The sequence below is a fragment of the Salvelinus fontinalis genome, unplaced genomic scaffold (assembly GCF_029448725.1).
Source record: "Salvelinus fontinalis isolate EN_2023a unplaced genomic scaffold, ASM2944872v1 scaffold_0071, whole genome shotgun sequence".
Taxonomy (NCBI): Eukaryota; Metazoa; Chordata; class Actinopteri; order Salmoniformes; family Salmonidae; genus Salvelinus; species Salvelinus fontinalis.
The window spans coordinates 400,416-428,032 of record NW_026600280.1 but is presented as its reverse complement, the minus strand read 5'-3'; the positions used below and the strand labels follow the sequence as shown (position 1 = coordinate 428,032).

General features: G+C 44.4%; 1 protein-coding gene across 1 annotated transcript; it reads left to right on the top strand.

The window, feature by feature from the left end:
* The first annotated feature begins 3,357 nt into the window (after positions 1–3,357).
* On the top strand, positions 3,358–26,880 carry nkpd1 (NTPase, KAP family P-loop domain containing 1). Its single transcript, XM_055911554.1, has 13 exons — positions 3,358–3,498; positions 10,092–10,162; positions 11,542–11,670; positions 15,265–15,539; positions 17,991–18,155; positions 18,542–18,808; positions 19,196–19,411; positions 21,278–21,391; positions 21,541–21,918; positions 22,288–22,407; positions 22,491–22,592; positions 22,900–23,094; positions 24,802–26,880. Exons 2-13 carry the CDS (start codon positions 10,150–10,152, stop codon positions 25,093–25,095), a joined length of 2,268 nt encoding a protein of 755 aa, XP_055767529.1. The 5' UTR covers positions 3,358–3,498; positions 10,092–10,149; the 3' UTR covers positions 25,096–26,880.
* Positions 26,881–27,617: the final 737 nt, after the last annotated feature.

Below are 27,617 nucleotides of genomic sequence, written 5' to 3'. Positions count from 1 at the left end.
ATGATTTATACCTGAAATATGCACATTTTTCTTACAAAACATATGCTATACAATAAATCTGTTATAGGACTGTCATCTGATGAAGTTGTTTCTTGGTTAGTGACTATTTATATCTTTATTTGGTCGAATTTGTGATAGCTACCTATGCAGTAAAAAAATGGTGAAAAAAAAAAAGTTGTGTCTTTTGCTATCGTGGTTAGCTAATAGAAATACATATTGTGTTTTCCCTGTAAAACATTTTAAAAATCAGAAATGATGGCTGGATTCACAAGATGTGTATCTTTCATCTGGTGTCTTGGACTTGTGATTTCATGATATTTAGATGCTAGTATTTACTTGTGGCGCTATGCTAGGCTATGCTAGTCAGCTTTTTTACTGATGAGGGTGCTCCCGGATCCGGGATTGTGTGCAAGTAGAAGTTAAAGAATCTCAAATCTAAAATATATTTTGATTTGTTTAACACTTTTTAGGTTACTTCATGATTCCATATGTGTTATTTCATATTTTTGATGTCTTCAACTATTATTCTACAATGTATAAAATAGTAAAAAATAAATTAAAACCCTTGAATGAGTAGGTGTTCTAAAACATGTGACTGGTACTGTATATCCACAGTGTTCTGTCATCAGTCTCGCTCTGTGGAGGAACTCGTGGCTTCAGGCAACCCTACAGCTACAGCCACACATGTTAGTACAGGCCCGAGTACAGTCTGAACAGCCCGTTGTCATAGCAGACATACCATCAGTAGATCAAGAATTCAGGAACTTTAAACTGCAGCCTCCTCCCCTCCATGCCCCTTAGCCCCGCCCTATTCTATCAGTTCACAGATCTGAAAGGACAGGATAGGTGTAAACAACAATCAATAGGCTGTGTGGTGTGTGGAACCTCCGCAGTGTTGCTTTCACCCAGGTCTTTCATGTATTCCTGAGGAGGTGGGATCTAGGGGGGGGGGGGGAGCTGAGGTCTGAAATGGAATCTAGAATCAGGTAGTGATAGATGTATCCAAGGCAACAGTTCTTAAGTTCTACTGCTGCCTCACTTCCTGGTGAAAGTCATTGAACCATAGCTAAAGAGACTTGTACCCAGGCTAACATTCCACATTCCTAGCCCCTCCTTGTCCTTTACCAAAAAGACTGGACTTTCATCACTCTTCAAAAATGAACATTTTCTCAATAATGAGCTCAAGGAGATCAGAGAATTTCATCCTGATTAAATAACCCTCACCGCTATCATCCAATCACAATATTTATGCAAATTCGACTGACAGGAAAACGTTCCTTAATTCTAACGTTGGGCATTCTTGTAACGGTCGTCATATTCGTTCTCCTCCTCAGACGAGGAGGAGCATGGATTGGACCAAAACGCAGCGCTGTATGAAGACACAATGAATTTTAATAATAATAACGAAGACGAAAATATACTTGAACAAACTACAAAACAATAAACGAAGTCAACAGACCTGAACAAACGAACTTACATAACACAAAGAACGCACGAACAGACTAACCAAACGAACGAAAACGAAACAGTCCCGTGTGGTGCGACAGACACAGGAACAATCACCCACAAACAAACAGTGAGAACAGCCTACCTTAATATGGGTCTCAATCAGAGGAAACGTCAAACACCTGCCCCTAATTGAGAACCATATCAGGCAACACATTTAACCCAACATAGAAACACATAACATAGACTACCCACCCAGCTGACCAACTAAACAAAGGAAAATATGGTCAGGAACGTGACAATTCTGACGTAATACATTTCATTATAAACATCAACATTGGGCACAGCCAATGTGAGCACATCAGAGAAGCTCTCGCCATTCATTGTGAACATTGTAGCCTGATATATATCCAGCAAGCAAGAGCAAGGTGCTTCTTTCCTCAAATATATATTGTTCAAAGGAAGTGACCAAACTATATCGCTACTTCTGGGACACATTGGGCTAGGCTATAATATAATATAGAGAATTGCTCAAGAAGGGAATAGTGAAGAGAGAAGTTGGCCTTCTGAGTGGCGCGGTGGTCTAAGACACTGCATCACAGTGCTAGCTGTGCCACTAGAGATTCTGGGTTCGAGTCCAGGCTCTGTCACAGCCGGCCACGACCGAAAGAGCATGGGGCGGCACACAATTGGCCCAGCGTCATTCGGGTTAGGGGAGGGATGTTGTCCCATTGCGCACTAGCGACTCATGGCATGGTGGGTGTATGGTGTTTTCTCCGACACATTGGTGCCAAGAAGCAGTGCGGCTTGGACCTTCGCCTCGCCCGTACGGGAGTTGCATACAAGACCGTAAATACCAATTACATTTTTTTTTAAAAAGCCTGGGCTACATATTAATATACACAATGTGTATGCTAGCCTACAGTGAGTTTAGCCTACAGTGTCTGACGCAGGATTTTTCCTGTGAGGGGAGTGGTGTATCCAGGGAGAAAACAAAACAAATCTTCTGTAATTCGTAGTTTTATGCTGCCATCTAACTGCTGTAGTACTGAATCAAGTGTATATTACTAATTAAGTTAATTAATGAAACCCTGGGCAACAGATTGCAAAGCAGGGAATCCCCATTCGCCGCTGAGCTCAGTTTTGGAAATGGCAAGTTCACGTTCTCATCCATAAACACATACAGTATCAAGTGCAACTACACTGTCCTCTGCAGCTCACACCAACAGGATGTGGAGTCTTTTCATTAGGATGGATGTCTACCATGGAGGCTCCAAAACAATGATTAGGATCACATTTCCTCCATTTATAAATTAGACCTATGGGGACACCTATACATTTGGCAGCCAGGTGATCATTGTAGCCTTTTATTGTCTAGACATGATGTTGAACTATCTTCAGGCTTCCATCATAGACTCAACTGAATGGAAACAATGAAGAATTACAGGGGGCAGTTTAGAAAAAACGTTAAGATTGCAGAAAGGTCAGTCTCTTTGGCAATGACAAGGAGTGGCAAGGAGTGGATTGTTAGCTAAAGAGACTCGTACTCAAGCTAATTGAGCCCTGCCGACAAACGGAATAGAGAGAGAGAGAGAGAGAGAGAGAGAGAGAGAGAGAGAGAGAGAGAGAGAGAGAGAGAGAGAGAAATAAAGAGAGAGAGCCCTACAGACAGACCAAATAGAGAGAGAGAGAGAGAAAGAGAGAGAGCCCTACAGACAGACAGAATAGAGAGCGAGAGCCCTACAGACAGACGGAATAGAGAGAGAGAGAAAGAGAGAGAGCCCTACAGACAGACGGAAGGAGAAATTATCTAGTGAATAATTAGCTTTTAGGTGATATCTGCATTGTAAAGCTGTACAGCGGGCAGGAAGTTAGCCAGGCAGGCCCTGGGCTAGGGGTGTAAAGTTCACCACACCTTAGCCATTGTAGCGGTGGGTAGCAGCATTCTCTCTCTGTGGATCCCTCTCTCAGTCACAACAAGACAACATCTATTCATCCTGTTCCTGATCCGTGTTAGGAGGAGGAGCAGGTGCTGAGACATCCAACTGAAAGGTAAGACCTCTATGTTTCATCTGATGGGTTTTGATTGGATACAGGGCAGTGTAGTGTATCTTAAATAGATTAATTCTAAGTGGTTGCTCATGGTCAGTAAGCACTATGCTATCTTATAAAGAACACACCCACCTTTTCCTGGACACACCCACCTTATCCTGGACACACCCACCTTATCCTGGTCACACCCACCTTATCCTGGACACACCCACCTTATCCTGGCAAGTCCTACTAACTGCATGTACACTACACATAGCCTATTGGATGTATAGTAACTCAGTAACTCACTGGATGTATAGGAACTCACTGGATATATAGTAACTCACTGGATGTATAGTAACTCTCTGGATGTATAGTAACTCAGTAACTCACTGGATGTATAGGAACTCACTGGATGTATAGGAACTCCCTGGATGTATAGTAACTCAGTAACTCACTGGATGTATAGGAACTCACTGGATGTATAGTAACTCAGTAACTCACTGGATGTATAGTAACTCACTGGATGTATAGGAACTCACTGGATGTATAGTAACTCAGTAACTCACTGGATGTATAGTAACTCACTGGATGTATAGTAACTCACTGGATGTATAGTAACTCACTGGATGTATAGTAACTCAGTAACTCAGTGGATGTATAGTAACTCACTGGATGTATAGGAACTCACTGGATGTATAGTAACTCAGTAACTCACTGGATGTATAGTAACTCACTGGATGTATAGTAACTCACTGGCTGTATAGGAACTCACTGGATGTATAGTAACTCACTGGATGTATAGTAACTCACTGGATGTATAGTAACTCACTGGATGTATAGTAACTCAGTAACTCACTGGATGTATAGTAACTGACTGGATGTATAGTAACTCAGAAACTCACTGGATGTATAGTAACTCACTGGATATATAGTAACTCACTGGATGTATAGTAACTCAGTAACTCACTGGATGTATAGTAACTCACTGGATGTATAGTAACTCACTGGATATATAGTCACTCAGGAACTCACTGGATGTATAGGAACTCACTGGATGTATAGTAACTCACTGGATGTATAGTAACTCAGTAACTCACTGGATATATAGTAACTCCCTGGATGTATAGGAACTCACTGGATGTATAGTAACTCATTGGATGTATAGTAACTCAGTAACTCACTGGATGTATAGTAATTCACTGGATGTATAGTAACTCACTGGATGTATAGGAACTCACTGGATGTATAGTAACTCACTGGATGAAATAGTAACTCACTGGATGTATAGTAACTCAGTAACTCACTGGATGTATAGTAACTCACTGGATATATAGTAACTCAGTAACTCACTGGATGTATAGTAACTCACTGGATGTATAGTAACTCACTGGATATATAGTCACTCAGGAACTCACTGGATGTATAGGAACTCACTGGATGTATAGTAACTCACTGGATGTATAGTAACTCAGTAACTCACTGGATATATAGTAACTCCCTGGATGTATAGGAACTCACTGGATGTATAGGAACTCATTGGATGTATAGTAACTCAGTAACTCACTGGATGTATAGTAACTCACTGGATGTATAGGAACTCACTGGATGTATAGTAACTCACTGGATGAAATAGTAACTCACTGGATGTATAGTAACTCAGTAACTCACTGGATGTATAGGAACTCACTGGATGTATAGTAACTCACTGGATTTATAGGAACTCAGTAACTCACTGGATGTATAGTAACTCACTGGATGTATAGTAACTCAGTAACTCACTGGATGTATAGTAACTCACTGGATATATAGTAACTCACTGGATGTATAGTAACTCAGTAACTCACTGGATGTATAGTAACTCACTGGATATATAGTAACTCAGTAACTCACTGGATGTATAGTAACTCACTGGATGTATAGTAACTCACTGGATATATAGTAACTCAGTAACTCACTTGATGTATAGTAACTCACTGGATGTATAGTAACTCACTGGATGTATAGGAACTCACTGGATGTATAGGAACTCACTGGATGTATAGGAACTCACTGGATGTATAGTAACTCACTGGATGTATAGGAACTCAGTAACTCACTGGATGTATAGTAACTCACTGGATGTATAGTAACTCAGTAACTCACTGGATGTATAGTAACTCACTGGATATATAGTAACTCACTGGATGTATAGTAACTCAGTAACTTACTGGATGTATAGTAACTCACTGGATATATAGTAACTCAGTAACTCACTGGATGTATAGTAACTCACTGGATGTATAGTAACTCACTGGATATATAGTAACTCAGTAACTCACTTGATGTATAGTAACTCACTGGATGTATAGTAACTCACTGGATGTATAGGAACTCACTGGATGTATAGGAACTCACTGGATGTATAGGAACTCACTGGATGTATAGTAACACAGTAACTCACTGGATGTATAGTAACTCACTGGATGTATAGTAACTCACTGGATGTATAGTAACTCATTGGATGTATAGTAACTCACTGGATGTATAGTAACTCCCTGGATGTATAGTAACTCACTGGATGTATAGTAACTCCCTGGATGTATAGTAACTCACTGGATATGTAGTAACTTAGTAACACACTTGATGCATAGTAACTCACTGGATGTATAGTAACTCACTGGATGTATAGTAACTCACTGGATGTTTAGTAACTCAGTAACTCACTGGATGTATAGTAACTCACTGGATGTTTAGTAACTCAGTAACTCACTGGATGTATAGTAACTCACTGGATGTTTAGTAACTCACTGGATGTATAGTAACTCAGTAACTTACTGGATGTATAGGAACTCACTGGATATATAGTAACTCACTGGATGTTTAGTAACTCAGTAACACACTTGATGCATAGTAACTCACTTGATGTATAGTAACTCACTGGATGTATAGTAACTCACTGGATGTTTAGTAACTCAGTAACTCACTGGATGTATAGTAACTCACTGGATATATAGTAACTCACTGGATGTATAGTAACTCAGTAACTTACTGGATGTATAGTAACTCACTGGATATATAGTAACTCAGTAACTCACTGGATGTATAGTAACTCACTGGATGTATAGTAACTCACTGGATATATAGTAACTCAGTAACTCACTTGATGTATAGTAACTCACTGGATGTATAGGAACTCACTGGATGTATAGGAACTCACTGGATGTATAGGAACTCACTGGATGTATAGTAACACAGTAACTCACTGGATGTATAGTAACTCACTGGATGTATAGTAACTCACTGGATGTATAGTAACTCATTGGATGTATAGTAACTCACTGGATGTATAGTAACTCCCTGGATGTATAGTAACTCACTGGATGTATAGTAACTCCCTGGATGTATAGTAACTCACTGGATATATAGTAACTCAGTAACACACTTGATGCATAGTAACTCACTGGATGTATAGTAACTCACTGGATGTATAGTAACTCACTGGATGTTTAGTAACTCAGTAACTCACTGGATGTATAGTAACTCACTGGATGTTTAGTAACTCAGTAACTCACTGGATGTATAGTAACTCACTGGATGTTTAGTAACTCAGTAACTCACTGGATGTATAGTAACTCACTGGATGTATAGTAACTCACTGGATGTTTAGTAACTCAGTAACTCACTGGATGTATAGTAACTCACTGGATGTTTAGTAACTCAGTAACTCACTGGATGTATAGTAACTCACTGGATATATAGTAACTCAGTAACTCACTGGATGTTTAGTAACTCAGTAACTCACTGGATGTATAGTAACTCACTGGATGTTTAGTAACTCACTGGATGTTTAGTAACTCAGTAACTCACTGGATGTATAGTAACTCACTGGATGTATAGTAACTCACTGGATGTATAGTAACTCACTGGATGTATAGTAACTCAGTAACTCACTGGATGTATAGTAACTCACTGGATGTTTAGTAACTCAGTAACTCACTGGATGTATAGTAACTCACTGGATGTTTAGTAACTCAGTAACTCACTGGATGTATAGTAACTCACTGGATATATAGTAACTCAGTAACTCACTGGATGTTTAGTAACTCAGTAACTCACTGGATGTATAGTAACTCACTGGATATATAGTAACTCACTGGATGTGTCACGTTCCTGAACTGTTTTCTCTTGTTTTGTATGTCTTTATTGGTCAGGGCGTGAGTGTTGGGTGGGTAGTCTATGTTTTGTATTTCTAGGTGGGTTTTTGTGTTCGGCCTGGTATGATTCTCAATTAGAGACAGGTGTGTATCGTTTGTCTCTAATTGAGAGTCATACTAAGGCAGCCAGGGTTTCACTGGGGTTTTGTGGGTGTTTGTTCCTGTGTCCACACATGGACGGTTGAAGGTTAGTCACGTTTGTTGTTTTGTAGTTTTGTAGTGTCTTGTTGGCTGTTTTCATTAAAAGATGGCTTATTTCCCTCAATCCGCATCTTGGTCCTATTCATGCTCCTCCTCGTTTGAGGAGGAGAACAACATTGACTGCCTTTACAGAAACACCCACCACAACAGGACCAAGCGGATTGAGGAGAGAGAAAAGGAACTAAAGCAATGGAGAGAAGAGGAATGGAGTTGGGAACAAATATTCAACGGAGAAGGACCCTGGGCTAAGGTTGGTGTGAATCGCCGCTCGCGGGAGGTGAAGAAGGCAGCCACAGCCCAGGAGCGCTGGTATGAGGAGGCAGCACATAGGAGAGGCTGGAAGCCCGAGAGGCTCACCCAAAAATTTCTTGGGGGGGAGGCTAAAGGGGAGTGTGGCGAAGCCGGGTTGGATACCTGAGCCAACTCCCCGGGCTTGCCGTGGAGTAAGAGGGCGTCGTACTGGTCAGACACCGTGTTATGCGGTAAAGCGCACGGTGTCCCCAGTACGCGTGCTTAGCCCAGTGCGGGCTATTCCACCTTGCCGCACTGGGAGGGCTAGGTTGGGCATCGAGCCGAGTGCCATGAAGCCGGCCCAACGTATCTGGTCTCCAGTACGTCTCCTCGGGCCGGCGTACATGGCACCAGCCTTACAGGTGGTGTCCCCGGTTCGCCTGCAGAGCCCAGTGCGGGCTATTCCACCTCGCCGCACTGGCAGGGCTACGGGGACCATTCAACCTGGTAAGGTTGGGGAGGCTCGGTGCTCAAGAGCACGTGTCCTCCTTCACGGTCCGGTATATCCGGCGCCACCTTCCCACCCCAGCTCAGTACCACCAGTGCCTACACCACGCACCAGGCTTCCAGTGCATCTCCAGAGCCCTGTTCCTCTTCCACGCACTCTCCCCATGGTGCGTGTCTCCAGCCCGGTACCTCCAGTTCCGGTACCACGCACCAGGCCTAGAGTGCGCCACGAGAGTCCAGTGTGCCCAGTTCCTGTTCCCCGCACTCGCCCTGAGGTGCGTGCCCTCAGCCCGGTACCTCCAGTTCCGGTACCACGCACCAGGCCTATAGTGCGTCTCAGTCAGCCAGAGCCGTCCTGCCATGACCAGCCAGAGCCGTCCTGCCATGACCAGCCAGAGCCGTCCTGCCATGACCAGCCAGAGCCGTCCTGCCATGACCAGCCAGAGCCGTCCTGCTATGACCAGCCAGAGCCGTCCTGCCATGACCTGCCAGAGCCGTCCAGCCAGGACCTGCCAGAGCCGTCCAGCCAGGACCTGCCAGAGCCGTCCAGCCAGGACCTGCCAGAGCCGTCCAGCCAGGACCTGCCAGAGCCGTCCAGCCAGGACCTGCCAGAGCCGTCCAGCCAGGACCTGCCAGAGCCGTCCAGCCAGGACCTGCCAGAGCCGTCCAGCCAGGACCTGCCGGAGTCCCTACGCCCGGACCGGTCGGAGTCCCTCAGCCTGGACCTGCCGGAGTCCCTCAGCCCGGACCTGCCGGAGTCCCTCAGCCCGGACCTGCCGGAGTCCCTCAGCCCGGACCTGCCGGAGTCCCTCAGCCCGGACCTGCCGGAGTCCCTAAACCAGGACCTGCCGGAGTCCCTAAACCAGGACCTGCCTGAGTCCCTCAGCCAGGACCTGCCTGAGTCCCTCTGGATGTATAGTAACTCACTGGATGTATAGTAACTCACTGGATGTATAGTAACTCACTGGATGTATAGTAACTCACTGGATGTTTAGTAACTCAGTAACTCACTGGATGTATAGTAACTCACTGGATGTATAGTAACTCAGTAACTCACTGGATGCATAGTAACTCACTGGATGTATAGTAACTCACTGGATGTATAGTAACTCACTGGATGTATAGTAACTCACTGGATGTATAGTAACTCACTGGATGTATAGTAACTCACTGGATGTATAGTAACTCACTGGATGTATAGTAACTCAAAATAGCACCAGAATGACAGACACTGTATACATTGAGGTGTATTTAGTCACCAAGTCATTTTATTTCTATATTATCTACTGCTTAAGTTGTGTTGTGATGCACTCTCTATATTATCCTGCTGTTATATTAGTATTCAATTCCCCAACCCTTTCTCTCTCTCTCTCTCCCTCACTCTCTTTTTCCCTCCCCCTTCTCATTCACCTCCACCCTCTCTCTCTCCCTCTCTTTCACCTGAGGTTTTGTAAGTGTTATATTCTTTGTCATTCACAGATCACAAACAGCCATACATTACCATTATTCTCTGGGTGCCGTTGGCAACACCAATACAATGACAACAAAAGGTGAGCTCTCTCTTGAGAGAGAAAGAGAGAAAATTGAGATTCCAGATTCCATTTCCTCCTCCAAATTGTTAGTTTCTAGGGTCCCTCTCTCAACCCCTCTCTGAGTTACCCTAGCCCAATTATGGCTGTGTGAACAGAATAGAACAGAACAGCACCTGAGTGTTTGCATAATGATATACTGGGCCTGTTCTGTAACTCTGTAGCTGGAATACACAAACACAGGACAGTGTCCCAAATGGCCCTCTATTCCCTATGCAGTGCACTACTTTGGACCAGAGCCCTATTCCCTATGTAGTCCACTACTTTAGACCAGGGCCCTATTCCCTATGTAGTGCACTACTTTGGACCAAGGACCTATTCCCTATGTAGTGCACTACTTTGGACCAGAGCCCTATTCCCTATGTAGTGCACTACTTTGGACCAGGGACCTATTCCCTATGTAGTGCACTACTTTGGACCAGGGACCTATTCCCTATGTAGTGCACTACTTTGGACCAGGGACCTATTCCCTATGTAGTGCACTACTTTGGATCAGGGCCCTATTCCCTATGTAGTGCACTACTTTGGACCAAGGACCTATTCCCTATGTAGTGCACTACTTTGGACCAAGGACCTATTCCCTATGTAGGGCACTACTTTGGACCAGAGCCCTATTCCCTATGTAGTGCACTACTTTGGACCAGAGCCCTATTCCCTATGTAGTGCACTACTTTGGACCAGAGCCCTATTCCCTATGTAGTGCACTACTTTGGACCAGAGCCCTATTCCCTATGTAGTGCACTACTTTGGACCAGAGCCCTATTCCCTATGTAGTGCACTACTTTAGACCGGAGCCTTATTCCCTATGTAGTGCACTACTTTGGACCAGAGCCCTATTCCCTATGTAGTGCACTACTTTGGACCAGAGCCATATGGGGGAATAGGGAGCCATTACAGATGCAGTCATACAGTAGGTTTTAAAAAGAGGAAGTTGTGTGCAACTGGTTATTAATTAGGGCATTTGATAACATTTATTATCCCATTGGAGGAAATGTATGTGGTCACATGATTTTAAAATACATATTTACAGTGGAGTTCACTCCCATCATTCAGAAAACACTGTCAATCATTAAAGACATATATGTTGGTATATGTTTCATTAGTCCATTGTTGATATAGTCCCCAAAAATGTTTTGCAGGTCAGCAATCAAATTTTCAAGATATATAACTTTCAAAATACAGAAATACAGCCGGTATGCTGCATTTTGGTCCCTTTATTTCTATCTTGTAGATTTTTTTCAGTAGAATGGAAAATGTTTCCCACTACATTTTAGCCACTTTACCGACCTATCAAAATGCCTGAATGTTCTGTGTTACATGGATCTCTTTTGATTGTATAGATTTGCTGTCAGATCACATCTATGCGTACGCTCTGTCCACGACTCTGATTAAAGTGTCCTCTCCTGCCACGGTGGGCCTCTACTCATCATGTCAGAACCGCATCAACATGATCCTCAGATATATAGAGGGTAGGTAGACACAACATGATCCTGTCTTATAGAGGGTAGATACAACATGATCCTGTCTGATAGAGGGTAGATACACACAACATGATCCTGTCTTATAGAGGGTAGACACAACATGATCCTGTCTTATAGAGGGTAGGTACACACAACATGATCCTGTCTCATAGAGGGTAGATACAACATGATCCTGTCTCATAGAGGGTAGGTACACACAACATGATCCTGTCTTATAGAGGGTAGTAACACACAACATGATCCTGTCTTATAGAGGGTAGGTAGACACAACATGATCCTGTCTCATAGAGGGTAGACACAACATGATCCTGTCTCATAGAGGGTAGATACAACATGATCCTGTCTCATAGAGAATAGACACAACATGATCCTGTCTCATAGAGGGTAGATACAACATGATCCTGTCTCATAGAGGGTAGGTAGACACAACATGATCCTGTCTTATAGAGGATAGGTAGACACAACATGATCCTGTCATATAGAGGGTAGACACAACATGATCCTGTCTTATAGAGGGTAGGTAGACACAACATGATCCTGTCTCATAGAGGGTAGGTACACACAACATGATCCTGTCTTATAGAGGGTAGACACAACATGATCCTGTCTTATAGAGGGTAGACACAACATGATCCTGTCTTATAGAGGGTAGACACAACATGATCCTGTCTTATATAGGGTAGGTAGACACAACATGATCCTGTCTTATAGAGGGTAGGTAGACACAACATGATCCTGTCTTATAGAGGGTAGACACAACATGATCCTGTCTTATAGAGGGTAGATACAACATGATCCTGTCTTATAGAGGATAGACACAACATGATTCTGTCATATAGAGGGTAGGTACACACAACATGATCCTGTCTCATAGAGGGTAGATACAACATGATCCTGTCTTATAGAGGGTAGGTAGACACAACATGATCCTGTCTTATAGAGAGTAGGTACACACAACATGATCCTGTCTCATAGAGGGTAGGTAGACACATCATGATCCTGTCTTATAGAGGGTAGGTAGACACAACATGATCCTGTCATATAGAGGATAGACACAACACGATCCTGTCTCATAGAGGGTAGGTACACACAATATGATCATGTCTTATAGAGGGTAGGTAGACACAACATGATCCTGTCATATAGAGGATAGACACAACACGATCCTGTCTCATAGAGGGTAGGTACACACAATATGATCATGTCTTATAGAGGATAGGTAGACACAACATGATCCTGTCTTATAGAGGGTAGACACAACATGATCCTGTCTTATAGAGGGTAGGTAGACACAACATGATCCTGTCTTATAGAGGGTAGACACAACATGATCCTGTCTCATAGAGAATAGACACAACATGATCCTGTCTCATAGAGGGTAGATACAACATGATCCTGTCTTATAGAGGGTAGATACAACATGATCCTGTCTCATAGAGGGTAGATACAACATGATCCTGTCTTATAGAGGATAGGTAGACACAACATGATCCTGTCATATAGAGGGTAGACACAACATGATCCTGTCTCATAGAGGGTAGATACAACATGATCCTGTCTTATAGAGGATAGGTAGACACAACATGATCCTGTCATATAGAGGGTAGACACAACATGATCCTGTCTTATAGAGGGTAGGTAGACACAACATGATCCTGTCTCATAGAGGGTAGGTACACACAACATGATCCTGTCTTATAGAGGGTAGACACAACATGATCCTGTCTTATAGAGGGTAGGTAGACACAACATGATCCTGTCTCATAGAGGGTAGGTACACACAACATGATCCTGTCTTATAGAGGGTAGACACAACATGATCCTGTCTTATAGAGGGTAGACACAACATGATCCTGTCTTATAGAGGGTAGACACAACATGATCCTGTCTTATAGAGGGTAGGTAGACACAACATGATCCTGTCTTATAGAGGGTAGGTAGACACAACATGATCCTGTCTTATAGAGGGTAGACACAACATGATCCTGTCTTATAGAGGATAGACACAACATGATTCTGTCATATAGAGGGTAGGTACACACAACATGATCCTGTCTCATAGAGGGTAGATACAACCTGATCCTGTCTTATAGAGGGTAGGTAGACACAACATGATCCTGTCTTATAGAGGGTAGACACAACATGATCCTGTCTTATAGAGGGTAGGTAGACACAGCATGATCCTGTCTTATAGAGGGTAGGTAGACACAACATGATCCTGTCTTATAGAGGGTAGGTAGACACAACATGATCCTGCCTCATATAGGGTAGGTACACAACATGATCCTGTCTCATAGAGGGTAGATACACAACATGAACCTGTCTTATATAGGGTAGGTAGACACAACATGATCCTGTCTCATAGAGGGTAGGTAGACACAACATGATCCTGTCTTCTAGAGAGTAGGTAGACACAACATGATCCTGTCTCATAGAGGATAGGTAGACACAACATGATCCTGTCTTATAGAGGGTAGGTAGACACAACATGATCCTGTCTCATATAGGGTAGGTACACACAACATGATCCTGTCTTATAGAGGGTACACACAACATGATCCTGCCTTATAGAGGGTACACACAACATGATCATGTCTTATAGAGGGTAGATACAACATGATCCTGTCTCATATAGGGTAGGTACACACAATATGATCCTGCCTTATAGAGGGTAGGTACACACAACATGATCCTGTCTTATAGAGGGTAGACACAACATGATCCTGTCTTATAGAGGATAGACACAACATGATCCTGTCTTATAGAGGATAGACACAACATGATCCTGTCTTATAGAGGGTAGACACAACATGACCCTGTCTCATAGAGGGTAGGTAGACACAACATGATCCTGTCTTATAGAGGGTAGGTACACACAACATGATCCTGTCTTATAGAGAGTAGGTACACACAACATGATCCTGTCTCATAGAGGGTAGGTAGACACATCATGATCCTGTCTTATAGAGGGTAGGTAGACACAACATGATCCTGTCATATAGAGGATAGACACAACACGATCCTGTCTCATAGAGGGTAGGTACACACAATATGATCCTGTCTTATAGAGGATAGGTAGACACAACATGATCCTGTCATATAGAGGATAGACACAACATGATCCTGTCTTATAGAGGATAGACACATCATGATCCTGTCTCATAGAGGGTAGATACATCATGATCCTGTCATAAAGAGGATAGGTACAATATGATCCTGTCTTATAGAGGATAGGTAGACACAACATGATCCTGTCATATAGAGGATAGACACAAGATGATCCTGTCTTATAGAGGATAGACACATCATGATCCTGTCATATAGAGGGTAGATACATCATGATCCTGTCTTATAGAGGGTAGGTAGACACAACATGATCCTGTCTCATAGAGGGTAGATACATCATGATCCTGTCATATAGAGGATAGGTACAATATGATCCTGTCATAAAGAGTGTTGAGGATTTTCATCCACACAGGATGCTCAGCGTTAGAAAGTAGCCCTAAAGCCCAGAGCTAGAAGGAACATATCTTATCTCATTGTTCTCTTTCTCTCTCTCTCTCTTGCTCGCTCCTTGACTAGTCCACATGGAGCAGGAGGCAGAGAGGAGGGAGCAGAGATACCAGGGCAGGTCCAAGCCTCGTTCCGTCAAAGCCTCCATCACTGGTCTCCTAGCTCTGATCTGCAGGCTGCTGTTCTACAGACCTGTCTGGACCGAGGAGAACCAGCGACAGAAGAATGTCCGGTTCATCTATGTTCGGTTCTCCGCATGGCACTTTGCCGGGAGTGACCTCCTCTGGGCAGGGCTGGTGATGAGACTGTGCCTGGCACTGCAGGAGAGCTTCGGGAGACTTCAGGTGGGTTACCCTAGAGGTTAGAGGTTAACTTTAGGTTGGTAGCCTAGAGGTTAGAGGTCAGAGCCCAGCTAGCACATTTGGTTCCTTGGAGGTTGTGAGAACATACGTTTTTGGTTTCCCATTGGTTTTGGGAATGAAGCCATACGTTTCCCGTAAAACTAAACTTGTTTTTTTTTACAATCTGAGAATGGAAGTGAATGTTTTGCCTGTTCTGGGAATGTACCTTCTTAGGTTGCGGGGATGTTCTGAGAACACGTTACTATGGTTCCCTGAACATTTACCTGGAAGGTTTTATTAAAGTTCTGATAACAAAAATTATGTTTTTTGAAGATGACGAGTTAACATTCTGAGAAGGTTTCAATAAGACTTTTGATTGCGCAATTAGCTTAGTTGGGGTTAACTGTTTTGCTTAGGTATCAAACACATTTATTTTTTACTGTGGCACGGCGTCAGTGAGATTCAAACCTATGGAATTAGTCCACTGCGCCACTAGGATGGAGCTAACATGCAATGTTTATTTTATACTCATACAAAAGCTGTTCCTTTTAGTCTGTTCAAACAGACCCCGTTTCAAAGTAAACAAGCACTTATTTAAGATCAGGCGTGACCAATGTAGTGGGCTCAGCCAACACACCTGAACACACTTTAACAAGATAGAGAATAGAGTCTTGTTGATGCTGAGAACAGAATGTATATGTTTTTAAATTACATTCTTAGAACGTATTTTGAACGTTACTAACGTTTTTGTATGTTTTTAAAGATTTGTTTTCTTAATGTTATGATAACATGACTTTAAATAGAACCATGAGGAAACCTGCAGGAAATGTTATGCTGAAGTACTGAAATTCCCACAGAACGTTGTTTCTTAACGTTCTCGGAACAATTTGAGAACATTATTTTAAATAGAACAATGAAGAAACCGGAAGGAAATGTTATTGTCACGCCCTGACCTTAGTTATAACTGTTTTCTGTATTTATTTTGGTCAGGTCAGGGTGTGACGTGGGTGGGTATGCGTGTTTTGTGTTGTCTAGGTTTTTTTTGTAGATCTATGGAGTTTTTGTAAGTCTAGGTTATTGTAGGTCTATGGTGGCCTGAATTGGTTCCCAATCAGAGGCAGCTGTTTATCGTTGTCTCTGATTGGGGATCCTATTTATGTTGCCATTTTCTATATAGGTTTTGTGGGTTATTGTCTATGTGTAGTTGCATGTCAGCACTCAGTTATTATAGCTTCACGTTTGTTTTGTTAGTTTGTTTAAGTGTTCGTTGTTAATAAAAAATAATGTATTCAAATTACGCTGCGCCTTGGTCTCCTCGTTACAAAGAACGTGACAGTTATGCTGAAGTACTGAAATTCCCACCTAAGAAACATATGGTTCTCAGAACATTATGTGCTAGCTGGGTATCCTGCACCATTCCCAGAACGTTGTGGGAAGGATGTATGCAAAATAACTATAGGACAACCACACTCTCACCAAGCTCTACGAAACATGTGGTTCTCAGAAGGGTAGGTGCTAGCTGGAAGGTTAGAGGTAAGGATCAGAGGTTAACTTCAGGTAGGTAACCAAGAGGTTAGAGGTTGACTTCAGGTAGGTAGCCTAGAGGTTAGAGGTTAACTTCAGGTAGGTAACCTAGAGGTTAGAGGTTGACTTCAGGTAGGTAGCCTAGAGGTTAGAGGTTAACTTCAGGTAGGTAACCAATAGGTTAGAGGTTGACTTCAGGTAGGTAGCCTAGAGGTTAGAGGTTAACTTCAGGTAGGTAGTCTAGAGGTTAGAGGTTAACTTCAGGTAGGTAACCTAGAGGTTAGAGGTTGACTTCAGGTAGGTAGCCTAGAGGTTAGAGGTTAACTTCAGGTAGGTAGCCTAGAGGTTAGAGGTTAACTTCAGGTAGGTAGTCTAGAGGTTAGAGGTTAACTTCAGGTAGGTAACCTAGAGGTTAGGGGTTGACTTCAGGTAGGTAGCCTAGAGGTTAGAGGTTAACTTCAGGTAGGTAACCTAGAGTTTAGAGGTTAACTTCAGGTAGGTAACCTAGAGGTTAGAGGTTGACTTCAGGTAGGTAGTCTAGAGGTTAGAGGTTGACTTCAGGTAGGTAGCCTAGAGGTTAGAGGTTAACTTCAGGTAGGTAACCTAGAGGTTAGAGGTTGACTTCAGGTAGGTAGCCTAGAGGTTAGAGGTTAACTTCAGGTAGGTAACCTAGAGGTTAGAGGTTGACTTCAGGTAGGTAGCCTAGAGGTTAGAGGTTAACTTCAGGTAGGTAGCCTAGAGGTTAACTTCAGGTAGGTAGCCTAGAGGTTAGCAGTCTCCCTCATAAAATAGGCCCTTTGACCTCAACAGGACTTCCTGGATAAATAATGGTTAAATCAAATAAGAGGTGAAAGCTTTGTCAGTTCCAAACCCAGATCTGACTAGAAACATCAAGATAATGGACAATAAAGTCTTCTTGTTGTTCTTCAGCTGGGCCTGTACCGCGTGGCGCAGCACAATGAGGAGGAGGAGGTGAGGAAGAAGGTGATTGAAAACACATCGTCAGAGTGGAGATCTAAGAAGTTCTGCTGTTTCCCTCTCTGGTCCCTGGTCCTGGTCTTGCTGCTGGCTGCTCTCATAGTCCTCGTCTTCCTGGTGAGGATCAGAAGGTTGTTAGAGGCTGCTTCCCAAATGGCTCCCCTTTTGCCTTCAAAGTGCACTACCTTGGAGTAAAAGTAGTGCACTATGTAGGGAACAGGGTTCCAACCTGGGATAGACCCATAGTAACAAGGTCCATTCATGTTCTAGTATCCCATAATATGTTTAGCATCAATGAGGAAGAATTGTAAACAAAGGGACCAGTGAAGCAAGGTGATACAATATGACGAGTGAGGGAACGAGTGAGGGAATCTTTGACAGCATGACATTTTTACAAATCAGCAGTAAGATGGAAAAATAACACATTCATTGTGAATTTCAGCAAACTGCTCAGTGAACACTGAATACGACGTTGTCCTGACCTTGTGTTCCTGCATCTATAGGTGAAGTATGGCTTCCAGGGGGTTCCAGAAGCACCAGAGCTGGACGGACTGGGATCAGGAAATGGAACAGGAGAAGGTCAGAGTGAAGGCCAAAGTGGGGCCGGGGTGTTGGAGGGCCTGGCGTTCGCTGTCATGGGGGTCCCTGCAGCAGCAGCTTTACGATTCATCTTCCAGATGGGAAAGAACCTGATCTTCAACCAGGACCTGAAGGTCCGTAAGGCGCTGGACAACGAGAGGGTCAGCGGCCAACTGGGGTTCATGAACGAGGTGAGGGAGGATAAAATGGCACCCGATTCCCTACAGAGTGCACTACTTTAGATCAATTGACCAACTTTGACCAATGAATCAGTTCCTTATCTGCTTTCTCCAACTTTTTTCTCTCTCTCTCTCTTTCTTTCTCTCTCTCTCTCCCTCTCTTCCTACCTCTCTCTCTATCTCGCTCCCTTCCTCCCACTCTCTCTCTCTTTCCCTCTCATCCTACCCCCTCTCTCGCTCCCTTCCTCCCACTCTCTCTCTCTCTCCCTTCCCACCCTCTCTCTTTATCTCGCTCACCCCCCCTCTCTCGCTCCCTCTCCCTCTCTCTGTCTCTCTCTCTGTCTCTCTCTCTTTGTCTCTCTCTCTCTGTCTCTCTCTCTGTCTCTCGCTCTCTCCCAGGTGAGGAAGGAGATGTGGCTGTTGTCCAGGTTCATCCAGTTCATGGAGGTGTTTGAGCAGAGGAGGATCCGCGTGGTTCTGGAGATCACTAACTTGGACCGATGTGCTCCTAAGAAGATCGTTGGTGTCCTGGATGCTATCAGTATACTGCTCTCTGATGAGGAGTCCCCCTTTATCTCTCTGCTGGCAGTCAACCCTGAGGTCCTGGTTCAACAGGTACATATTGTGTTATCAGTCAACCCTGGGGTCCTGGTTCAACAGGTAGACTAAGAGTCATCAGATTGATTTCTATACATACGAACAACAACTTAGAGACAGACTCATACAAACAATGGCAGGACCCGCAGGCTCACACCCCTATCCCTGACCACACCCCCATCCCTGACCACACCCCCATCCCAGACCACACCCCCATCACAGACCACACCCCCATCCCTGACCACACCCCCTGTTACGTCTGTCGTTAGAATCAGACCAAGGTGCAGCGTGATAGCCGTACATTTCGTATTTATTAAAATGAACACCAACAAAACAACAAAAGAATGAACAAACGTAACGTTCTGCAGGCTACCTAGTAACTGTGCAAAAACAAGATCCCACAAACTCAGGTGGAAAACAGGCTGCCTAAGTATGATTCCCAATCAGAGACAACGATAGACAGCTGCCTCTGATTGGGAACCATACTCGGCCAAACACAAAGAAACACAAAACATAGAATGCCCACCCGAGTCACACCCTGACCTAACCAAATAGAGAAATAAAACGTCTCTCTAAGGTCAGGGCGTGACTCCCCCATCCCTAGTGCCTGCATTACTGTTTCCCACTTGGCCTTAAATTGTGCCAATTAGTTTTCTATTCACCCATACTATTTCAGTAATAAATCAATAGATGTTTTTATTGTGTTAATGATGGAGGATCATTTAATTTTCATGTTTTTTTGCATCGTTTTTTTCAAGATGAGTGATGAGAAGAGAATGGTCCAGCCCGTTGGTTATCTCACTACACCCTATATGCCAAGTCTTAAAATGTCATGTCTTACAATGCCATGTCTTAAAATGCCATGTCTTAAAATGCCATGTCTTAAAATGCCATGTCTTACAATGTCATGTCTTACAATGCCATGTCTTACAATGTCATGTCTTAAAATGTCATGTCTTAAAATGTCATGTCTTAAAATGCCATGTCTTAAAATGCCATGTCTTACAATGTCATGTCTTACAATGTCATGTCTTACGATGTCATGTCTTACGATGCCATGTCTTACAATGTCATGTCTTACAATGTCATGTCTTAAAATGTCAAGTCTTACAATGTCATGTCATAAAATGTCAAGTCTTACAATGTCATGTCTTACAATGTCATGTCTTACAATGTCATGTCTTACAATGTCATGTCTTAAAATGTCATGTCTTACAATGTCATGTCTTACAATGTCATGTCTTACAATGTCATGTCTTAAAATGTCATGTCTTAAAATGTCATGTCTTACATTGTCATGTCTTACAATGTCATGTCTTTAAATGTCATGTCTTAAAATGCCATGTCTTTAAATATGCAGACAGATTTCTAAAGTTTGAATCAACAACAGCGGTCACAGAATGAAGCCCTGTGGAAAACGCGTTTTAAATCCCAGGGTTGAGTTCAGTACTAAACAGAAACAAGTATATACAGTGTAGTAGTACATAATAATAGTAAGAGGGTGTAACTCTGTTGTTGTTGTTTGTGTCACACTGCTTTGCTTTATCTTGGCCAGGTCACAGTTGTAAATGAGAACTTGTTCTCAACTAGCCTACCTGGTTAAATAAAGGTTGAAATAAACAAATATAAATACATTTTTAAAAAAGAGCTGAAACGTTGACTATTTAAATGATTTACACTGGAAGAATGTGAATCAATATCGATATAATAAAAATGATTTACAGTGGAAAAATGTGAATCAATATCGATATAATAAAAATGATTTACACTAGAAGAAAGTGAATCAATATCGATATAATAAAAATGATTTACAGTGGAAAAATGTGAATAGGTCAAAATAATGTCTTTCATTATGAACTAACACAGTTTGTTTCTCTCCAACAGGTGAACTATGCAGACGGGTGCTTCAGTCAAGAAGACAGAGCCTACGCCTTCTTGAACCGCATCGTGACCCTGGCCTTCACCATACCGCCGCTCTGCCACGCCTCCAAGCACAAGGTGCTCTATATCAAATGGATACATTGTATCAAATAACTCTGCCTTTGCTGCCATTCATAATCTGTAATGCTTCCAAACTGTGTAAAAAAAAAAACGCTATTCCCTCTCCCTCTCTTCCGCTCTCTGTTTCTCTCCGTCTCTCTCCCAAGGTGTTCTACAATATCGTTAGCGGCCAATCAGAGATCATGGAAGAAGTCACGGGTCATGGGTCAAAGGGGATCGAGTTGAGAGAGCTGGACCTGGGCAGCCGGACGTCAAGTGTTCTGAAGGAGGCCAATATTCCTTTGATAGACAACAACCACATCAAGGAGGCGCAGGTGGCGTTTGCGCTGAATGAAGACGAGGTGGACAAGAGGATAGAATCTGCCTTGGAGAGCATCCTGTCCAGTAACACAGGGAACCTCCATCACTACATCTCCGATGACACCATGTCCATGAGACGGGTCATCAACTCCATCAGGGTGACCGTGGTGCTCATGGAGGCTCTGAAGACTGAGCTGCCCCCGCCAGAGAACATCGCTGCCTGGGTAATTTAACACCCCTCTTTATGTTGTGGAGGGAGGGAGGGAGGGAGAATGGGGGAGTGAGGGAGTCACAAATGATACGATTAGAAAAACTGAAGTCGGTTGGGGCGTCTGATATGTTTGTTGAACTTTACTGAAAGCATTGTGGGGATAGCTACATGCATTGTTTTTCACTAGCTCTGTAGCTCAACTACTGCCTGAGTAAAACATGGAATGGAATTCTGAGTGTCAGTCTGTAATGTAATGAAAACATGGACTGGATTACAGTAATGATCACTACATTAGAGTAAAACATGGAATGGAATTCTGAGTGTCAGTCTGTAATGTAATGGAACATGGACTGGATTAACAGTAATGATCACTACATTACAGGTCGTTCTTGCCAACCATTGGCCCTGTCGTCTCAGCTGGATCCTACAGTGTCTGGAGGACGAGCAGCAGAGAGCAGAGATCGATGTCACCGTCGTCGACGAGTCCAAGACTTTGTGGGAGGTCTGCTAACTGGCATATATTATTATAATGAAATTCTATAATTATTATGTATTATTAATACATTATTATATATATTATAATAGGTGTTCAGCAACTCGAGGATGGAGCTTCACACAATGAGGGAGGAGATCGAAGACCTGCTGGAGCAGGACGGAGATCCAGAGATGTTTGAGATGTTCCTCAGGGTGTGTGTTCCTTTTATGCTCCTTCGAGACAGATTTGAACCAGCGACCTGTGTGTGTCTGTGTGTGTGTGTGTGTGTGTGTGTGTGTGTGTGTGTGTGTGTGTGTGTGTGTGTGTGTGTGTGTGTGTGTGTGTGTGTGTGTGTGTGTGTGTGTGTGTGTGTGTGTGTGTGTGTGTGTCTATGTGTGTGTGTGTGTGTGTGTGTGTGTGTGTGTGTGTGTGTGTGTGTGTGTGTGTGTGTGTGTGTTTGTGTGCGCTCGCATCTCTCCAACACTCAGCACATTTCATCTTCATCTTCTAATCCTCCAGGTGCATTTCCAGTTCAGCGTGAGGGACGCGGAGAGGTTCAAGCTGACCACGGTTAACCTGGATCACTCTATCAGGAGGGAGCTGGCCCGGATCAGAGGGACCATCAGACTGAAGAATTCTGGGTGGGGGAGGAACCAGGCTCCTCTCAACATCAGGACTGTTATCAACATGACCTCTGAGGATGTCTGCAAAGCGGTAAGGGGTTGGCTGTGTACCACATGGCACCCTATTCCCTATATAGTGCACTCCTTTAGACCAAGGTCCTAGCCACCTTTAGACCTCAGATAAATACGTTTTTTTTATTTTAACTTTATTTTACTAGATTTTTACCTTGTAAGCTCGGGGATTTGATCTAGCAACCTTTCGGTTACTAGTCCAACGCTCTAGCCACTAGGCTACCTGCCTCCCCCCTCTAACCACCAGTCTACCTGCCTCCCCTCTCTAGCCACTAGGTTACCTGCCTCCCCCTCTAACCACCAGGCTACCTGCCTCCCCCCTCTAACCACCAGGCTGCCTCCCCCTCTAACCACTAGGCTACCTGCCTCCCCCTCTAACCACCAGGCTACCTGCCTCCCCCTCTAACCACCAGGCTACCTGCCTCCCCCCTCTAACCACCAGGCTACCTGCCTCCCCCCTCTAACCACCAGGCTACCTGCTCCCCCCTCTAACCCCTAGGCTACCTGCCTCCCCCTCTAACCACCAGGCTACTTGCCTCCCCCCTCTAACCACCAGGCTACCTGCCTCCCCCTCTAACCACCAGGCTACCTGCCTCCCCCCTCTAACCACCAGGCTATCTGCCTCTCCCTCTAACCACCAGGCTACCTGCCTCCCCCTCTAACCACCAGGCTACCTGCCTCCCCCTCTAACCACCAGGCTACCTGCCTCCCCCTCTAACCACCAGGCTACCTGCCTCCCCCTCTAACCACCAGGCTACCTGCCTCCCCCCTCTAACCACCAGGCTACCTGCCTCCCCCCTCTAACCACCAGGCTACCTGCCTCCCCCTCTAACCACCAGGCTACCTGCCTCCCCCTCTAACCACCAGGCTACCTGCCTCCCCCTCTAACCATCAGGCTACCTGCCTCCCCCTCTAACCCCTAGGCTACCTGCCTCCCCCTCTAACCACCAGGCTACCTGTCTCCCCCTCTAACCACCAGGCTACCTGCCTCCCCCTCTAACCACCAGGCTACCTGCCTCCCCCTCTAACCACCAGGCTACCTGCCTCCCCCCTCTAACCACCAGGCTACCTGCCTCCCCCTCTAACCACCAGGCTACCTGCCTCCCCCTCTAACCACCAGGCTACCTGCCTCCCCCTCTAACCACCAGGCTACCTGCCTCCCCCCTCTAACCACCAGGCTACCTGCCTCCCCCCTCTAACCACCAGGCTACCTGCCTCCCCCTCTAACCACCAGGCTACCTGCCTCCCCCTCTAACCACCAGGCTACCTGCCTCCCCCTCTAACCACCAGGCTACCTGCCTCCCCCTCTAACCATCAGGCTACCTGCCTCCCCCTCTAACCCCTAGGCTACCTGCCTCCCCCTCTAACCACCAGGCTACCTGCCTCCCCCCTCTAACCACCAGGCTACCTGTCTCCCCCTCTAACCACCAGGCTACCTGCCTCCCCCTCTAACCACCAGGCTACCTGCCTCCCCCTCTAACCACCAGGCTACCTGCCTCCCCCTCTAACCACCAGGCTACCTGCCTCCCCCCTCTAACCACCAGGCTACCTGCCTCCCCCTCTAACCACCAGGCTACCTGCCTCCCCCTCTAACCACCAGGCTACCTGCCTCCCCCTCTAACCACCAGGCTACCTGCCTCCCCCTCTAACCACCAGGCTACCTGCCTCCTCAAACATGTTTTTGATCTTCTTTCTATGTTCTGCATCTTTCCAAATTCCCCAAAAGCTGGCGAGGATGAACCTCCCTGTGAAGTACGCAGACATCGTCCGTAGCAATGACCTCACCGGCCAGGCGCTGGTCTTCGGGGATCCCAACGACCTCAAACAGCTGCTCCAGATGACCTTCGGGGAGTGGACGACCTTCAGACTCCACTTCCTGGGTATCGGTGGGAGGCCCCAAGGTGGAGCCAAGGCCACGTCCCTAAACCTAAACCCCAAACAACTGACCAATCAGCAGTCTAAACAACCTCAGTTCGGTCCCCACAGCCACGGGTCAACATTAAATCTGTCTTTTTCTTGATGCCGTGGCGAGATAGAGATGCATGAAAGCGGATGTAATCTGATACATATACAGACGGATGATCTGTGAGAATGGTCTGTGTATTGATGTGTAGTACCCATGAGAACCTACCTACCTATTGTGTAATAACAGTGAACTGCATTCCTCTACCAGCTCCTGTTGTATCGATAGAGCGTGCAGTTGCTCAAACCAGACACTAGGTGGCGCTGCTACTGGATACATGTCAAAGGGACTTTCTTACTGTCAACCAACAAAATGAAATAACACACACAAAAAATAAAACTATTAAAAAGTATAACAAAAAGGGTCTCTAGTTGAATACTACTCATATTACAGAGTGGTGAAGCTTCGTATGACACCAAGTTTAACTTTGTAGCACCTACAGATGAAATATGGTCTCAGAGGAGGCCTGGGTAAGGCCGAAATGTCATAAATATACAGACTTCTTTCAATTATTTATCAATTATGCTTTTAGATACAAATGTCAATAATATGTCAACAAGCTGCTGAGAGGAGGACGGCTCATAATAATGGCTGGAACGGAGCAAATGGAACGGCATCAAACACCATGGAAACCATGGAAACCATGTGTTTGATGTATTTGATACCATTCCAACCATTACCACCAGCCTGTCCTCCCCAATTAAGGTGCCGTCAACCTCTTGTGAAATCCATCCCCCATTAAATTTTGTGAAAATCCCCAAAGTCATGGTCTTTCATTTTTGTCCTGGTTTCATTGGTAAGAAGAATGCCCCTCTCCCCACAGGTGTGATTACTACCTCCTGAGGGTTTAGAGCTTGAGGTTAGTCACCTCATACAAGTACTTGGGAGTAATGGCTAGACGGTACACTGTCCTTCTCTCAGCACATATCAAAGCTGCAGGCTAAGGTTAAATCTAGACTTGGTTTCCTGTATCGTAATCGCTCCTCTTTCACCCCAGCTGCCAAACTAACCCTGATTCAGATGACCATCCTACCCATGCTAGATTATGGAGACGTAATTTATAGATCAGCAGGTGAGGGTGCTCTCAAGCGGCTAGATGTTCTTTACCATTCAGGCCATCAGATTTGCCACCAATGCTCCTCATAGGACACATCACTGTACTCTATACTCCTCTGTAAACTGGTCATCTCTGTATACCCATCGCAAGACCCACTGGTTGATGCTTATTCATAAAACCCTCTTAGGACTCACTCCCCCCTATCTGAGATATCTACTGCAGCCCTCATCCTCCACATACAACACCCGTTCTGCCAGTCATATTCTGTTAAAGGTCCCCAAAGCACAGATCCCTGGGTCGCTCCTCTTATCAGTTCGCTGCAGCTAGCGACTGGAACGAGCTGCAGCAAACACTCAAACTGGCCAGTTTTATCTCCATCTCTTCATTCAAAGACTCAATCATGGACACTCTTACTGACAGTTGTGGCTGCTTTGTGTGATGTGTTGTTGTCTCTACCTTCTTTCCCTTTGTGCTGTTGTTTGTGCCCAATTATGTTTGTACCATGTTTTGTGCTGCTACCATGCTGTGTTGCTACCATGCTGTGTTGTCATGTGATGCTGCCATGCTATGTTGTTGTCTCAGGTCTCTCTTTATGTAGTGTAGTGTTGTCATGTGATGCTGCCATGTTATGTTGTTGTCTCAGGTCTCTCTTTATGTAGTGTTGTGTCTCTCTTGTCGTGATGTGTGTTTTGTCCTATATTTATATTGAATTTATTTTTAATCACAGCCCCCGTCCCTGCAAGAGGCCTTTTACCTTTTGGTAGGCCGTTATTGTAAATAAGAATTTGTTCTTAACTGACTTGCCTTAAAGGAACAATTAAATAAATAAATGTGGAATCAGTCCAAGGCTTTATGAACTTTACCCTGGTTTCATGTGGAATCACTCCAAGCCCTTTATGAACTTTACCCTGGTTTCATGTGGAACCACTCCAAGGCTTTATGAACTTTACCCTGGTTTCATGTGGAATCACTCCAAGGCTTTATGAACTTTACCCTGGTTTCATGTGGAATCCCTCCAAGCCCTTTATGAACTTTACCCTGGTTTCATGTGGAACCACTCCAAGGCTTTATGAACTTTACCCTGGTTTCATGTGGAATCACTCCAAGGCTTTATGAACTTTACCCTGGTTTAATGTGGAACCACTCCAAGCCCTTTATGAACTTTACCCTGGTTTCATGTGGAATCACTCCAAGGCTTTATGAACTTTACCCTGGTTTCATGTGGAATCACTCCAAGGCTTTATGAACTTTACCCTGGTTTCAGGTGGAATCAGTCCAACTATACCACAATGCAACATGTTTTAGTGAGACAGCCAATGCTAATTCTCTTGGGCAGAGTTCCAAATAGCTTCCTATTCCCTATAGAATATATTTAGATTTGTTTAACACTTATTTGGTTACTACATGATGTGTTATTTCATAGTTTTGATGTCTTCAATATTATTATACAATGTAGAAAATAATCCAAATAAAGAAAACCCCTTGAATGAGTAGGTGTGTCCAAACTTTTGACTGGTACTGT

Coding starts and splice junctions, on each gene's coding strand:
- nkpd1 (XM_055911554.1), top strand. Junction 18,156..18,541: donor TCATAGTCCTCGTCTTCCTG/GTGAGGATCAGA, acceptor CTGCATCTATAG/GTGAAGTATGGCTTCCAGGG. Junction 21,392..21,540: donor GCCACGCCTCCAAGCACAAG/GTGCTCTATATC, acceptor CTCTCTCCCAAG/GTGTTCTACAATATCGTTAG.